A 17,709-nucleotide genomic window follows, 5' to 3' on the forward strand; every position below is an offset into this window, starting at 1 on the left:
GGTGGTGCAGCAAGGCACACTACACCACCATCTGGCACAACGGTAGAAAAACCAAACAGATATACAAATGACTGGTAGGTACCATTTGGCACCAGTTGGGAAGCAAAAAACCTGAATAAAGAAAGAAAAGAAAAAATGTGGCTACGCAACAGTAACTCCACATCAAGACAGATTCAGGTGATGAATCACTGCGCTCATATCACGCATGTGATCCTCAAGACAGAATGATTTAACCTCAGTTCTGCAATCTTCCAACCCGAGAATTAGAATGAATAGAAAAAGGGTATTCGACCTGCTGATTGAAATGTGCAGTTTACCAATCATCTTGATATTATCCTGTGGCAGTGTACAAGGCAAATAACCATTCCAGATTGTTGATTTGAATGTGCATACCTTTTCTCATCCATTCAAATTCTATATGTATACCACTATTATAAAGATGGCCATGTTCACATTAAGTCTTATGCTGCATTCTAGTGGACTGAGAATGAACTACAGCAATATGTTTGGAATACATATAAATGAGTGTTGGGTCTTCTAAAATAATAATTCAATTCACTGATTTTCCTTTATGAACCCAACTTTTGTATCTACACATGTAAATCTAAGTGTAACGAGGCTCTGAAGATGGGAAATAACATTTGGGGCCTTTCTTCGGTGTATTATCTATAGCTGTCTGTTTTTTTTATTGGTGCTTTTATCTTTTCCACAGTCACTTATGTTTTTCTGTGGACTGTTGTTTCTTTCTGCACAGCTGAAGAGGGGCCAGAGTCCGGGGAGGAGGCGAAGGAGGCACGAGGAGGCTGCATGCAACATTGAGGGAAGAAGGGAGGAGGTGGAGAAGGGGGAAAGGGGGAGAAGAGGTTAAAATCCCAAAACCCTTAGAAGAAAGAAGACAGGAGAAGGAGGGAGGGGCTTCTCAGGTAGAGGAACAAGTGGGAAGGCATGGGAGGAGGGGGGGTCCTTGACAGGAGGCAGGCTGGAGGAGGGGCTACGTTCAAGAGGAAACACATCAACAGGGAGTTGAATTTCAGTCCAGCAGCAAGATGATGAGTGTCAGCCAAAAAAAAAAAAAAAAAAAATCATTCCATCATAACAAACCAGTTAAAAACAGCCAAAAAGGAAAAGAGAGTTGTTGATGTTTGTGTTTTGTGAGTATTTGTCTCTCCACAGTTGTTGTTTTATCTGCTGTGTCCTTTATGAGGGCTTCGTTCGTTGCAATCCTCACCTGGCGTGGTCGTCTTTCTTCCAAAGTAGCCGAGCACATGGGAGTAGAGGTCTCTTAGCGATGCGTCACCCATGGCAGCCCGGCCCTGCCGCTGTGGCGACGAGCCTTGCGATGACCCCTGACCTCTGGGCCGGGGCTTCGAGGACAGAGCGTGAACCACAGTCTTATAGACACCACCAAGAAGGGCCCCCTGGTGGTGACGTGAGGCAGTGCTGCCTGGCTCCTGGGAGCGTGAGCGGGAGGCTCGAGATCGCAAGGCTGAACGTCCCAAGCGGCCACGCACCCCTGACGACACGCCTGAGGAACCCGAACAGCTCGATAATACCTCTGAGTGACCCTGAGAGCCCAGACTGGATCCCACACAGGATCCAGTATGTTTGTCCTTGTCCCCTCCACTCCCGGGCCTGCTTTCCAGACTTCCAGCGCCTGCTGTGCCCCCTGCCCTGCTGTTATCCGTAACGGTCCCAGAGGCGAATTTCTCATGTGCCCCTGTTCTATGGCTAATCCCGGCCACAGAGCCAAACTTACCTGCAACCCCTGCTCCCAGCTTGCCCCCTGACCCCGCCCCAACTCCGGTCCCTGGTCTTTCCCCAGCTGAGTGGCTGTGTGTGTGAAAGTGACTGAGGCGACGCAGCCTGGCTTTCCAGTGAGCCTCTTTACTCTCAAGGGGGTTGTGGAAGTGGACAGACTCAGTCGAAGGCCGGAAGCTGACATGAACACCCCCAGAATGGTGCCTCTTGGTGCTACTACGGGACACCTTGGCCTTAGTTGGATCCGGAGTTTGATTTGATTCAAGGCTAGATTCTACTGTGTTAGTATCGTGTCTAATTAAACTGGACCTCTCACTTCCTGCTGCTTCTTTATCATCCTGTTTTTTGTCTTCTATTTCCCTCCTAACTTCACATTTCCCTTCCCATCCTGCTGTCCTTCCTGTATTTCCTCCTCCCCTTCTCTCTCCAGTGTTTCTTTCTAAACTAGAAATTCCCCTAGCATTGGGTGACGGCCACTGACACTGCAACTCCAGGCACTCATAGATGCTCCGCTGCTCTGGCTCATTCTCTTCAGTTGAATCCACACTACTGTGTCTCACTGATTTACTTACCTGTCTGTCCTCTCTTACTACCTGTCTTGCCTCTCCTACCTGTCCTGTAGATTCTATTTGTGTTCCAGCTAACCCTGTTTGCACCGGTGCAGGTATAACAACACTGTTCTCTAGTGTATGACCAGAACTCTCTCTCTCTTCGGTCTCCTCCTTCCTCTCACCTCCTCTGTGAGTGAGGTAGTCCCTGAAATAGGAGAATAAATCATCCTCCTCTGCCCCAGCTCCCATTTCACCCTCTTCTACATCGTTTTCCTTTTCAGATGAAAAGGTGAAGGCAGACTCCCAGTCGCTTACCCAATCAGAGCTAGACCCTCTGCTTTGAGAGCCAATCTGGTTCCAGAACTGGTTATAAACACTACTATCATCTTGTCCCTCTGAGGAAGAGGAAACAACACCATTGGGGAGGGTAAAAGGGGTGGGAGAGGGGGAGGTGAGAGGGTGTGGAAGTGGCTGAGCTGCGTGGCTGTTGGCTGCAAGTAAAGAAGAAGTTGTGGGGTGGTGGTGGGGGGGAATTGGGATTGAAGTGGGATCCCTCTGAGGGTCTTCACCTTTGACCCGCTCAGCGATGAAAGGCTCCATGATGTCAGAGGCACTGCTGCTCCTTGCTAGGGAGGAAGGGGCCGGGGCATCCAGGTCACAAGTCCCGCCCTGGAACACCTCAGAACAGGAGGTAGGAGGGGCCTCATCACTCTGGGAAGAGTGACGCATCCGAGAGGTGCGGGATGTCAGTGTGATTGGCGGGTCCTCAAGGTCTGGTATTTGGGGGAAGATGGAGGAAGGGGAGTGAGGTTAGTTGACGGTAAATGGGAATGAACATATGTAAATGTGCATAAACAGACACACACTTCTAAATGAAAAAAGTCCCAAAAAGATGGCTAAATAGAAACCTACAAACACAGAGACAAAAACAAAGTATTCTCAGATGTGGTCTTTATTCTACTGTGATGATTGTGAGCATGACGACATGTTTCTGAAGTGGCTAGACAAGATTACAAAATGGTTCAAAAGAGATTTGTATTATAGATTCCACACAATTTTACTTTAAAACAAATAGGACTTTCAAATTACAGTCCTTAAAAAAAGATATACACTGATATTTACAGTATTTCAAGGTTCAAAGCACTGTGGCTGCCAAAGCCATCTAATCTCTGGTCCTTAATCAAATTATAGTCATGACTGAGATCATATGTAAACTGGATTCATATCAGACACCCCAACGTTAGATATTAATCTGGGATGTAGATTTTAGAACTAAGTTTGTTGTCTGTCTGTTGTCAGGCCTTTGTATAAAACAACTTAGTTCCTAGAAGGAGAAACTAAAAAAAACTCCCGGATGGCAAAAGCATCTGTCTGTATGAATGCCACTTTGTAGATACAGCTAACAAGACAGAATAGCATTCATGGCAGCTGAGACAGTTGTTACAACTTCATCAACTTGAACCAGCTAACACTAAGACAGTAGACAAATTTATGACTAATGCAAAATTAAAAACTACCTTTAAATTTCTTCTTTAATGACATTCATATTTGCCAACGTTATTTAGCAGTTTAAGAAATTACAGAGTTGTAATCATCTTGAAAAGACCTCCAAAAATTACACAGAGAAAAAGTGCCAAACACAATAGTTGAGTAAAATCACGCAGGCAGGGGATATTATACAGTAAAATCATCCCCATTAGCAAGTCGATTTAAGAACAGGCCCCATGAATAAATGGCATCGCATTAAATATCTCGCAAGACATCAGTGATAGGGAGATCAATGAGAAGGGAACAGAAACAAAAGGGAAACAAATGTTTGTAAAAGGCAGAAAAGAGTGCATACATATGGAGTTAATAAAATGACAGAAAGACATGCATGTTTGTAGGCAAGTGGATAAGTAAAAGATGCAGGTTAACAGGCAGAGAAACAAGCAAGCAGTCAGGAATAAAGGTAGACCTAGTTCAATGCTGACACGTAAACAACAGAAAAAAAGGACACATGGGCTGTCTCCCTCTGCCTGTTAAAATTTTTAATTTACATCACAACATTAGTGAAATATTTGTATAACAAAATCAAAATGACAGCTGTCCCTGTTTGGTAGCAGCCTGGCAATATTTTATACTCCCACTAGGCAAAATTCAAATGCATCAACTAATGTTAAAAGGTGTCATCTTTTCATTTTTATTCACGTTGCATAGATCCTTAGCATCTCTCTTTTAACACCTTATGTCTGATGGTATGATAAGAGACAACTTGGAGAAATAACTCAACAATTCACTAAATTTTCTTTATTTTCACAATTAAACAAAGGACCTTTAAGTGGGTGCTACAATATGCTATTATCACGCATGTGTCACATGCAAAATTTCAAGCAATGCTTATCAGATTATTGCACAGGTTCAGGAGAATGATGGATGTTTGATGTTCAAGCATTTCTCAAAATCACACTGATCATCCCAGTTAAAGGTCAAAAAGGGAAGGGCTGTATGATTCCTGATGGACCACATGCAAACATTGCCTCAGTAGGGATAATTAGATGGCCAGAAAATTTAATTAGACATGGACGAGATGACAGACATAAAGTTTCACTTTCTGATAGACGTTTAGACGACTACAGTGTCCTGGCAGACAGGTAGTGCAAAGAGTGTGTACCTGCCAACTGGTCGGCAAGGGGGGGTAGTAAAGGGTGGTGGTGGTGGAGGAGGACAGGAAGAGGCGGAGCCAGAGCAGGAGCACTCTTAGCACTGCGGATAAAGGCTGAGGACAGCAGAGAGTCCCCCGTAGAACAGCTACGCAGGGCTGAGGAAGTGGGAAGAACAGATAGAAGAGAAATAGAAGAAAAGGGGGAACAGCGTGAGACAGAGGAAAGCACAGAGGAAGTGCAGAAGGAAAGGAAAGGCAGTGTTAAAGTGAGGTGAAGTTGAAAAAAAGTGGATATATGGGTGTGGATGGAAATGAAAAGGAATGAAAAAAATGACGTCAAAATTAAGTCCAGAAAAGAATGATGAGAGTAGATTGAGAGAGAGAAAAAAAAATTAAGCAAAGATAGTAAGAAACAACGAGAGACAGAAATAGGTGAAAAAAAAAAAAAAAAAAAGATAGTATTTATGATGTAGAGATAAGCCACAGAAGGGCAGTTTGGGGAGAAAGAAGAGAAGTTTGTGAAAGACAGGCAGGCGACAGGACAGCATAAAAAAAGAGTTCAAGGGCGGGTGGAGAGGGAAATAGACAAGGAAGGTGAAGGAGGAGTGAGATAGGGTTAGCTCTGGAAGAAAGACAGTGAGACAGCGAGAGGCTGGTGGCAGTTTGGCACTCTGTACAGCTCAAAACCCCACTTAATGCTATGATACAAATGAGTGCTACATTTTTTTTTTTCTTTTTTTTAAATGCTAGTCAGATACAAAGTTAAACTGCAAAATGAGGTTGTCTCCAAGTTCAACCAAATCTATGACTTAGATACATTCGCCACTGAACATGCAACTGACAAAAAATGGCAAAAACAGTTGCACCTCTGCAACAATGTTGGTTAGCATGAGTGGACTCATTTCTCACGGTAAAAACACTGAGGTGTTGTGCTAAACACATAAAATGTAGTGTACAGGTAGGAACTTCTCATTTATGGTCCATTTTATTAAGGGTTAGTAAATATATTACCTAGACATTTCAAGACTTTTTAGGGCCTACAGAAACCCTGCCAACGGTATTCTTTTATTTGGTTGATCCTTACATTTTACATGGATCATTACCCATGTATCTTCACTGGAAATTGAAGTACAACCTCATTAATTTAAATTACTCAAAGAAAGAGAAATGGGAATAAAAATATATTTCTTTGGTTGTTTTTGCAGTTTGCCACGTGGATACATGCTTTAAGTATTTCAAGAAAATAAATGTGTATTTTATATGGAGTGCTGGGTGGTAACAAACACAGCATTATTACTTTTACCCAATATAACTTCTGAATAATATTACTATTTCAAATTCTACATTGCAGTCATAGTTTTTAATTGTCTTACCGCATCTTCGGAATATCCAACTTTATCCTCTAATTTGATTTTATCACAAGTTGTCGTCACCTTGCTCTAAGCTAGAACAGTTATTGCTGAACACTGGTCTTGTGACCATTTCTCTCACACCAGTGGCCAAAGTTGAAGGCTTCACATAAACAAGATTATACTGAGAAGAGGGGATGACAGTAAGCATATACCACAACTTCCTGTTGGATAGACAGACAGGCAGGCAGGAGGAGAAAAGCAGAGGAGGTGTTAAATCAAGTAAAACTGACATGAGAAGAAAAAGGAGCCACATACAGTGCACTAAGCAAAGAGAGGGCACTAATTTCCCTGTTGAGCTCCCCTTTAACACTCATAAACACATGTGCCAGCCAGTTTTTACCGGGATACACAGAAAAGTGTCTGGGAATCTGAACAGGACTAATAGCTTAATTTCCATGGCCAAATACATAAGGCCTTTCCACACACACACACTCACACACACTCACACACACACACTCACACACACTCACACACACTCACTCACACTCACTCACACTCACTCACACTCACTCACACTCACTCACACTCACTCACACTCACTCACACTCACTCACACTCACACTCACACGAAGAAGAGACATCTAAGCAGATGAATACTGACCTACAGTCTTCTGGCGGACAATACTCCTGGCCTTTTCGATGCCTGGTGAGCCAGCAGTGGTGGCACTTCGCTGTCTCATTGCTGCTGCCTGGCCTGGTTGATCTCTGCTCCAGCCTTTAGAGAAGGAACGATCCACAACCTGCCGCTGGCCCTCTGAACCAATACCTTGTGTATGAATGGAGGGAGGTTGAGAAGGAATGTAGTCCTGTCAGTGAAAATTCACTGATACTTAAGGATATTTTGTACACATCGGCTGTCTCACTACAGCCGATGTGTACAGAAAAGGTGTAGTGTACAGATGTCATGCACATTTCTCTTTTTTGTCAAATTTGGGGAAAAAGAAAAAAAAAAACAAAAACAAAACACAGATCTCTCATTTACAGGAGTATTCAGACCTTCAATTCAGTACTTTGTAGAGGCCCCTTTGGCAGCCATGACAGATTCGAGTCTTCTTGGGTAAGTCTCTACAAGTTTTGCACACCTGGATTCGGGCAGTTTATCTATTTCTTCCTGGCAGATCCTCTCAAGCTCCATCAGATTGGATGGGAAGCATCTGTGACCTGCCATCTTCAGGTCTCTCCACAGATTTTCTATGCAGTTTAAGCCTGGGTTTTGGCCTAGCCACTCAAGGACAGTCAGAGACTTGTCCCAAAGCCACTCCACTGTTGTCCTGGCTGTAGGCTTTGGGACACTGCCATGCTGAAAGGTGAACTGCCGTCCCAGTCTCAGATCTTGTGTACTCTGGAGCCGGTTTTGTTGAAGGTCTTCTCTGTATCTCACTGCATTCATCCTTCCTTCAATTCTGACCAGTCTCCCTGTCACTGCCGCTGAGAAGCCCCCCATAACATGATGCTACCACCACCACGGTTCATTATAGCGATTGTATTAGGCAGGTGATGAGCAGTGCCTGGTATTAACCAGACATAGTACTTGGAGTTCTGCCCAAAGGGTTCAATTTGTGACTCATCAGGCCCGAGAATTTTTTTTCCTCATGCTCTCAGAGTCCTTTAAATACTGCTTGGCAAACATCAAGTGGGCTGTCATATGCCTTTTTCTCAAAGTGGTTTCCATCTAGCCACTCTACCATAAAGGCCTGATTGTTGGAGTGATGCGGAGATAGTTGTCCTTCCGGCAGGTTCTCTCATCTCTGCGTAGGACTTCTGAAGCTCTCTAAGAGTGGCCGTGATCCTTGCTGATCTATATCTCACCACAATTTTATTGCTGAGGTCCACATAAAGTTTGTTGGATTTCATGGCTTGGTTTTTGTCCTGACATGCATTGTGAACTGGGGGGCCTTACATTAACAGGTGTTTGTCTTTCTAAACTATGTCCAATTAATAGTGGACTAGTGTAGATAATGGACAATATGGCAATTTTATCAATTTAAAATGAAATCTACAACGCAATAAAGTGTGCAAAAAGGGTCTGAATACTTTCTGCTTTATACTGTTCAAAATTCCCTTTTGGTCACCTTTGAAGGGTTGTGTGAAACTGCTGACAGCCAAAGGACGAACTTGAAAGTTAAACCTGGGGGGGCTGCGCTGCACATTTAACTATTTGAACTTTAGATGTTCAACTAAGGATTATGATGTTGTGTAAACAGATCTTAATTGTTTTTAAGAGTTGCATTTGGCTCTGGTTAATGTGATGTTAAAAATGGCTGGCTGTGTTTCACACCTTCTGTTAGGAAGTCATGTGTATCTTTACAAGGTCTGTGAGGGTCTGTGGTGACTGACCAACCTTTTCCTTTATGTTTCTTCTGTTTTTGTTCACTGAGTTTGTCCAGAGGCAGTTCATTGAGATCAACACTGTACAGGTTCCTGGCCAACACCTATGAAACAAAGACATACACACTGCTTCAACACACTAAGAACAGAGCATGTGAGAAAACAGGAACAGAAGTGTTGTTTCCTTCATTAAAGTTAACCAATGCTTCTCTAATGACTGTTTGTGAACTGCAGATGTTATAGTGAGCAACAAAACTGAAAAACTCAGCTGACTTGCTCTGACTTAAAATCATTGATAAAATAATTTGTTTTATTTCCAACTCAAAGCAGTCAACAATTCCTGCTAAGGAAGCCTGCCTTTAAAAAAGCTAGAAGTCCACTTTTAAATTTTCTGTTATGGGCGGAAATCAAAAATGATATAATAGAACATTAAATAAACTTAACTTATTCATATGCATACACAGTGTGGGCGTAGTTCTTGATATAATGTTTGGATGTAGCTAAAAACATGGTAACTTTCAGTACCTTGGTAAGGGTTTCCATGGTGAGAGACCACTCTGTGACCAGTTCCTCCCAGCAGGTCAGAGAGGAGAGGACGGAGAGGAGGTCGTCCCACAGTTCTCTGCTGATGTAGACGTTTAAGTTCCCCTTAATCCAGGCTACTATCAGTGTCTGTGCAGAAAGAGGAGGGTGAAATGATAGAACGTCATATTAAAAAGGTTGTATTACAACTCTTTAATTATCAAAACTAAAACTCCTGTATCCTCCTTCCTGTTCGGTCCTCATAAAAAAATATTAGTCCTTTTGATATAGTGATAGTGATGTACCTGAAAGATAGGTCCAGCCAGTCTGCCTGACAATGTGTTGTTCTTCTTGCCATGAGGCATGATGGATGGAGGTCTCTTCATCACTGACTCCGTTACCCTCAGCAGAACCAATAAGATCTGCTCCCTACAAACAAATACAAGCATGCAAGTTAGTTTGTGAGCTTTGTTTAAATAATGACAAGAGACTAGTAAATTGCATTTAGATGGGTTTTATAGTGTCTCTCGGTTTGCAGTGACAAGTATGATTTATTGTGTTTTTGTTGGTGTTTGTTCAGGTTCTTTTTACCATGTTTTCTGGTCCATGGTCTCATGCATGACAAGGCTGCGGTAGATGTTCAAGACTCGCTTGCACATGTCGACATGCTCCTCTAAGAGGATCTTGATGTCGTTGGCTGGCTCCAATAGGAAAACGTTGGAGGAGTGGGTGATAAATACCTGCAGACAAGCAGACAAGTATATAGGATGTTAAATGGGTCAAAAACCACTTTAAGGACTCTTCCACAAGATAAAGACTTCAACAAGACGTTGCAACAATAAAGCTTTTTTGTGTGTGAGTGAGACAGGACAGACACTTTTAAGTCAATATGAGAACCATACCTGTAGTGTAGTCTGAACTCCAGCATGAACACTGTACTCCAGCAATTCATTGTCAGTCACTTTGTTAATTCCCTGAAGAGGAAATAAAATACATGCAAAGTTCAGTTTACACATCACTTGGAGTACTACTCGGCCTGTGAAGACAGTTGTGTAATGTTTTCTGTAGTTCTGCAGAGAGCTTTCAAAAATTTGAAAAAATATCATTAGGGTTATCTCAGCTTGGGCTTGAGACTTAAAAATTATAACAGAAATTGTAGGTTACAAACTAGAAGCATTAAGTTTGAAAGAAGTGGGTATTTAGGAGTTATATGTGTGTGTACATAAACATCTGTTTGCATGGCCCATCATTTATTTGAATAATGGTTTCCATTACTTGTTTTAGGTATGCCCTCACCTCGTCCTCTTTTACTCCAAGCTGAGAGCCTGAATCCAGACTGCTGGCTATGGCTGTGGGATAAGGGCCCTCTTCTGGCTCCTTCATAAACACTGGCTTGTCCTCCATGGAGATCCACTCCTGGTAAACACGGACCACTTTTCGCATCGCTGCTGCCTCACACATGGGAAGAAGAAATGCCTAAATTGGAAAACAGATAAATAAATATTAGCAGGTCAAATTTCACAACATATATTGATTAGAATTTGACTGTAAAGTATACTTCAATGAGAACACACTCACTGTCTCTAGTCCAACTGTTTTTCTGTTCCTTGGTACATAAAAGCAGTTGGACTAGACCAACTGCACATAAAATCAAATAATTAAAAATACCACCTAGATCCACTCCAAATGCAGACATAACATGGCATTAAAGTGCTAGTCAAAGGTTTGACACACTGGAATAATGGAGATAATGTCAAAAACAGTTATTTCTCCCTCACCTGTCTAAAGATCTCTGTGATGAAGTTTACATTGGTTCTGGAGCTGGTCAGTACTCGTCTCACCACCTCCATGTCCGTCAGCTGCTCCTCATCCATGGAGCAGAGTGAAGAGGAGCTGGGTTCCCTCTCAGTCAGTGTAGATGTGTTGGAGTGGCTCTGCTCAGGCTCACCCCCAATCCCCGGACCTCCAGATAGCCCCATGCTGCCTCCTCCCGGCCCAGATGAACCCCCGCTACTTTCCAGGTGGCTGTCAGACCGAATCCCGCTTCCACCGCTGTCGTCTGAGCTGCCTGCAGAGCGAGCTGCCAGGCCAGCTGCTGCTCGCTGGAGGTCAAGAGTTACACAGGTTATACAGTGAAGTAAGAATATAAGAGAAACTTGACGAACAGAGGACAGTTGTTTATATTTTACTTATATCTCTTTGACAGATCCCTCATCCACTTTTTCATACGCTGTTCTAAGTGAGGTCTTTGTCAGGAAAAACCCTCTAAACATCAGGAAGTAATGTTTTGTACATTCCAAGTGAGTTTAGAATGAATAGAATATGTGGGCAGATAGCATGAGCAGTGTAGCTCATTCAGAAAATCACAGAGTAACAAAACACCAACCAACAACACAGTATGTGTGCATTACCTGTATGTTCTTGGGGACGTTCTCTCCCTCTGTTCCTGGGATGTGTGTGTGTGTGTTGGGTCGTGGCTCCAGCCAGAAGGAAACCAGCCAGCGTATGAAGATGACACGGGCCTGCAGGAAGCTCTCCTTGGTGCAGTACAGTGTTTCACCACCATCCTGCTCCCTGCGAACCACACTGTAGTAAGGCTTAGGACGCATCGGAGGCACGTCTACAGGAAAAGAAGAAAATCTTTATTTATGTTGTGTAGGTTTTCCATATTATAACATTTCTGTTGAGTCAGTTTGCTCCAATGGGTTTCCAGATTTACAGCATTTAGTAGCTCTTGATGACTTCACTGTACTGACCCAGTATGGGGTTGTAGAGGCTGGTTTCCATGGCGAAGTTGGGAAAGATGTGAGGAAGGTAAAACTTCCTGAAGTGACCAAAGAGGAAGCTAAAGCCACGTTCATGGTTCTCTTTACAACGCCACTCTAGAGACTTGGCCTAGTGGACACACACACACACACACACACACACACACACACACACACACACACACACACACACACACACACACACACACACACACACCATGTGTTATAAGGAGAGTATTGCACACACAAAATAGGATCAAGTGGAGAAGAGCAGTATTGTTTTAGGGGGAGAATGTTATATGTGTGGGCATGACTGCATGCATGTGTATGTGATAGCAAGAGGAGGAAATAGCAGAACAAAGCCAGTTTGTGTCAGTAAGGGATTAAACTTGTATTTGAGGTGTTAGTGATACCAGTAATGGATTAGATTAATACTTTATCTACCATCAAGTTTGTACAGGATATTGTCAGTAACTGGTTACCACCCATATGTTTAGCATTAGTGGCATTAGTAAGGCATCAGAACATTTTACACAGTGTAATTATGTTGGGTTAGCTTTGTTAGTAAGAAATAATGATAATACCTGGTTTACCATGTATTTCAGAAGCGCTTCTAGGAAGTAGGCAGTGAGGTCCTCCTGGTTCTTGTCACCTGACTGTGGAGGAACCAGTGGAGTGATCTCTTCGGGGGTCACCTGAGCTGCAGGGGGAGAAACATTAATATTTCAATGAACAGTGAAATGTTGCTGCTGTCATTTGTCTAATTTCTGTGTAAATTGTGGAAAAATGAATGGGGTACCAAATGCTAATCAAGATACCATATCTTGGCAAAAGTGCATAACAGTGACTGGCTGATTTTTTTATTTTATTTATTTATTTTTTTTATAATTACAGTTGGCCCATTTATCAGGTGTGTGTGTGTGTGTGTGTGTGTGTGTGTGTGTGTGTGTGTGTGTGTGTGTGTGTGTGTGTGTGTGTGTGTGTTTATTGTACTAACTCTCTGTCAAACTCAGTGGTGGGTTGATTAGTGTCTCCAGGGTGCGTGGGGTCCCGTGGCAGAGTGGAGCTGGGAAGCCAGGAATCAAACAGGCAAACATGCAGAGCTGCTCACGTTCTGCATTACTCTGTAATGCCTGCATCCACAGCAGGAACAGGCGCACACCTTCACGACGGATCTACAATGTAGATGAGAGATGAAAATGAGAGAAGAGGTATGAAGAGAAACCAAATTAGTACATGTAACTTGCAGCATTTACTCTTTTTTTAAGACTCTTAAATTAAGACTTAAAAAAAAAAATTAAGATGACGAGGTCCTTTCAGGAGGCCAGAGGGTTATGATGTGGGTGCCGTGACCGAAAGGTAACACAGTTAACAAAACAGAGCAGTACCTTTAAGGAGTTCCCAGTGTGTAACAGCTTCTTGAGAATCAGCCCTGTGAGAGAAAGACAGATCAGTCTGGTCATTTCAAACTACGGTGCATAGTGACTATAGTCGAAGTTAGCCAGCTCGGATTAAGTTAGTAGTTTACTATACGTTTTTCTGTAGAGATATTTGTCTGTAAGATGTCAAATTGTGGTAAAGACATCTTAAGGAAAACGGAAATGCATTGTTGAATTTCTACTGCAACTGCAAAGCAACATCAAGCAAGGGATTTTTCACTTTGCTATGTTCTGGTGCTAGTTGGTCTCTTCACATTACATGAAATAATCTGTCATGTGAGTGACCACACTCTTCAAGAGTGGTTAAACCTGATTCAACAACACATAGTTTTCTGGCATGATCTGATCTGCTGTACACATGTACAAGATCAACTGTAACATGTTTCAAGCAAGGCATTGGTTGAGTGTGGTTTTGTGTGAGTCACCTATGCTGTGGAACTGCCATCGGCTCTGGATCCTCTCTGGCAGGAGCTGGAGGATTTTCTGATGGAAAGAAAAAAAAAAGAGATTAAAATAATGAGAAAATAATTATTGTTAGTTACAACATTTTTGCTGTAAGACTTATAAGACAATGTGTTATCAGTGAGTTTTATATATTTGGCCTTTCAACTAGGAATAGATGATAACTTAAAAACTGCTGTTTTATCAAGATACTCTGTCCCATTTATTTTGATAACAATTACCGATTAAAAAAAAAACTGTTATACAATAGATTTATGTCAGTATGACATTCTTAAGTAATCAGCAATTCTATAAATTCTTTATTGTATAGCCCTAATTTCAACTCACACCGATATTAAGCACCTTCTTTTATCCAAGTACTCATTAGTCCCGTGCCTTGCCCAGGTCTGTTCTGACTTTAAAGAGGAGTTTTTGGAGTGTGGAGGGGCAAATGGAGGTCAGTAATACACTCATACACACTCTGCTATCTTATCGTGGCTACTCTAAGCACCACCCCTCAGTCCTGCATGTTGCAAAATGCCAGTGGTCTTAGGCTGAGGTCAGTGCCAGCTGGTGTGGTACTGACCAAGGCAACCTACAGAAAGTTAGAGGTCATGGAATCACAAACACTTCAGTGATTTAGTTTAATGTCAGCGCTCTGTCCTGTAGCCACACTGAATCCAGCATTTATTCAGAGGGTGGAAAACAACACAAGTACAAATTCCATCCCTACTGATAAATCCCAGTAAATTTAGCTAAAGTATTCAAAAATCTACATTTGTCTATAGGTCTTCTATAGCTTAGTAGGAATGAAAGTTGTGAAAAATCAACATAAACATTTTGTAATGTAAAACTTGTAATGTAAATTCAAACTTCCCAATCAACAAAAGCCTTACAAGAAATAACTTAATGTTACAGTAAGTGACTGGTTTCCAGGAGTAATGTGCAGCAATTATCACACATATTCAATTAGATGAGATAGAGAGGTTTTAGCCCTGTCCCAATTCCATACTACTGTACATAATAATACTACAAAGTTGTTATTCATTGTACACTGTAGATGGACACTACTGTAGCCCATCAGCTCCACAATTATACTCATTAGCCATCAGTTTTCTCTAGACTTCCATTTTGGGGACAAATTTGTAATGTTCCATTACCTCAAAGATGAAGAGGATTGAGTCCAGCTCCTCCCTCTGAGACTTATGACCTGGAATACAGAGACTAGCTTGAAGAAAATATAATACTAAAGCTTTGATAGCATGGATTTATTGCTTCATGTATACCTAGCCTACAGTGCTTTGTTCTTGACTTTGACAATCAGTGAAACGTACCTTTTTGCTTGAGGCTGACCTCGATGGTGACAAAGTTTTCAAAGAAGACATAGTAGATATGGGAGTAGTTCAGGTCAAAGAACTGTTTCAGCTCCGCAGGCTCTGCATTTTCTGGAAAATGAGAGGGGGGATAAAGAATTAACTAACGTACACAGACTCAGGAGAAGAACATCAAGGTCAAAACTGTCCACAAACTTGTCCTTGATTATATCAGAAATTTAAACTTCCCAAGTGCTGAAAAATGCTCAATACTTAATCTGATTCCAAGTCTGTCCCCATTTTCATCCTTCACCTGAATTGTTGATAAAACTCAGACATCTACTTTACCAGTTCCACCACTATATATACAAAACATCACAAGTGCTTCCCATCTCAACACCCACATGTCTAAACACATCTATAATAAGGAGAAAAAGCTGTGTTGTGAAGACCACACGTTTCTGACTTTTCATCATAGGAAGTACATTTGAGTAATATAACCTCACCGCAGCATCTGGGTTCTCTAAATACACCTTTGTCATGTTAAGTCACAGTACAAAAGATTTGCAGTCCAGTCTGGGTCTCAGCCCCAGGTTAAGATATATACTCTTCTAAAAGATTGGAACTTAACCTTGATGTGCTCTGGACTGAATCTCTGCCTCAACACCACTGGCTGTCATTTGGAAGGATACACACTGACTCAGACTCCTAGATAAAAAACATGCTCAAACTGAGAATGAGCATGTAGGACTTAAGGCTTCACACTGACACGCACAAGCATGTGCACAGGTACACACACTGAACAGAGCCTCTGGTGATAGTCTCTGGTTTTGTTTATATGAAATCTGAAAGCTGAACTCTGCCACACACACACACACACACACACACACACACACACACACACACACACACACACACACACACACACACACACACACACACACACACACACACACACACACACACACACACAAGCGGTCTGTCTTCTGTGGCATAGTGGTTGTCCTTGTAAGGTGTCAGTTGCCTTGCTGAGTAGGTTTCTATCTTTAACATTTTTTAATACAACATTTGTCACCATCTGATTGCCATCTCCTGTATAGAAATTATTTTTCTACAAAAACCCATGGCAAAATACTCTTCACATGCATGGACAATGCAATGTTGGATAATAGTGCTAACTCAGTTTAGACCTCATGTGTCTAAACTGAGGTAATCCATGATGACTAAAGATACAATACTGTGCAAAAGTTTTAGGCACTTTAGATGTTTAGATTCTTGGTCTGAGATTACATGAAGAGACAGAAGACACTGAGACAGCCTAAATCCACAGAGGAACTGTGGCAAGTTCTCAAAGATGATTGGAACAACCTACCTGCCAAGTACCTTGAAAAACTGTGCACAAGTGTAATGAGGAGAACTGATCCTGTTTCAAAGGCACAGGGTGGTAATGTAAAACATTTTTTTGATTTTGGGTTGTTCTGTTTTTTTCTGCTTACCACACTTTGTATGAAATTACCTGACAAAAACTATTTGGGGCATTATTTTTGAATTATCCTTAAATTTACATTTAGTGCCTAAATTTTGCACAGTACTGTACGTTTACCTACCGTTCTACGTAAAAGTCAACGAGCGTAAACCAGTAATCTATAAAATGACCTGCTTTACTCTGATGTTTCCATGATGGTCTGGTTTCAGTTTTTACCCAGACTACAACTACACACTGAGTAAGAAAAAATACCATTAAAACAAAACAGCAAATTTTAAGTAAAAACCTGTTCCTCAAAGAATTTGTTTTTTTGGTCTGGCATCAACAACAGGGTTTGGGAGCAGTTACTTAAGAACCTGATTGCATCAAAGGGATTACAAAGCACTGTAAAAACTTCTTGCTGAATCATTCTTTCAGATCAGGAATACACTATTCTATTACGAAACTTAAAAAAATTAACTGACACTCTTAGTGCTCACTCTGTTTCCTACTATGGCAAAGGTAAACATTTTTCAGTGGAGGGTCCTGTTTTAGGGTCAAGACAACTGTTTTCATGAGAATGATGTCTACATAAGCAATAACCAACAACATGGACAAGTAATTCTTGCTGTGAGGTATCTCTAAATTGGCATTGCTAAAATGATCAATTCTTATTAGTGCTACAACTAACAGTGCCCATATGCAAGTGGTGGGCTTGTACCATAATCATTAAAACTGTGTGGTTAGCTATTGTTCAGCTGTCTGAATATTTCCTCTCGAACAATGTTGCTGCAATCGTGTTTGCGTGTGCACGTCTGTGATTGTTATCAAGGTCTTGTGCTCCCCATAGAGCACAGAGAAGGGGGCACACCCCTTTTCTCTCTCTCTCACACACACACACACACACACACACACACACACACACACACAGAGAGAGCCCAGTAGCTCATACAATAGAAACAGGAAGTTGAGCTACTGTACTGGACATGGAGAGGAAATAATAGAGGCTGTTTCTCTCTCAGGTCGGTATGTGTGTGTGTGTGTGTGTGTGTGTGTGTGTGTGTGTGTGTG

At 41.9% G+C, this 17,709-nt stretch overlaps 1 protein-coding gene across 6 annotated transcripts in view; it reads right to left on the reverse strand.

The window, feature by feature from the left end:
- Positions 1-17,709, reverse strand: part of ralgapa1 (Ral GTPase activating protein catalytic subunit alpha 1) — a 73,933-nt gene that overhangs the window by 54,815 nt on the left and 1,409 nt on the right. For 3 of the 6 annotated variants that reach the window (XM_040137957.1, XM_040137958.1, XM_040137959.1), the window contains exons 2-18: positions 15,195-15,305; positions 15,021-15,070; positions 13,845-13,902; positions 13,369-13,412; positions 12,978-13,155; positions 12,565-12,680; positions 11,972-12,110; positions 11,627-11,835; positions 10,994-11,317; positions 10,512-10,691; positions 10,118-10,189; positions 9,807-9,955; positions 9,521-9,644; positions 9,219-9,365; positions 8,707-8,797; positions 6,967-7,131; positions 2,879-3,082 (exon numbers count right to left, since the gene is read on the reverse strand). In XM_040137957.1, the coding sequence (XP_039993891.1) occupies positions 2,879-3,082; positions 6,967-7,131; positions 8,707-8,797; positions 9,219-9,365; positions 9,521-9,644; positions 9,807-9,955; positions 10,118-10,189; positions 10,512-10,691; positions 10,994-11,317; positions 11,627-11,835; positions 11,972-12,110; positions 12,565-12,680; positions 12,978-13,155; positions 13,369-13,412; positions 13,845-13,902; positions 15,021-15,070; positions 15,195-15,305 (2,361 nt within the window). Of the gene's footprint in view, positions 1-1,228; positions 3,083-4,962; positions 5,110-6,966; positions 7,132-8,706; positions 8,798-9,218; positions 9,366-9,520; positions 9,645-9,806; positions 9,956-10,117; positions 10,190-10,511; positions 10,692-10,993; positions 11,318-11,626; positions 11,836-11,971; positions 12,111-12,564; positions 12,681-12,977; positions 13,156-13,368; positions 13,413-13,844; positions 13,903-15,020; positions 15,071-15,194; positions 15,306-17,709 lie in introns of all 6 variants that reach the window. The other 3 variants (XM_040137961.1, XM_040137956.1, XM_040137955.1) reach the window with 3 other exon arrangements.

Source organism: Xiphias gladius, chromosome 10 (genome assembly GCF_016859285.1).
Source record: "Xiphias gladius isolate SHS-SW01 ecotype Sanya breed wild chromosome 10, ASM1685928v1, whole genome shotgun sequence".
Classification (NCBI taxonomy): Eukaryota; Metazoa; Chordata; class Actinopteri; order Istiophoriformes; family Xiphiidae; genus Xiphias; species Xiphias gladius.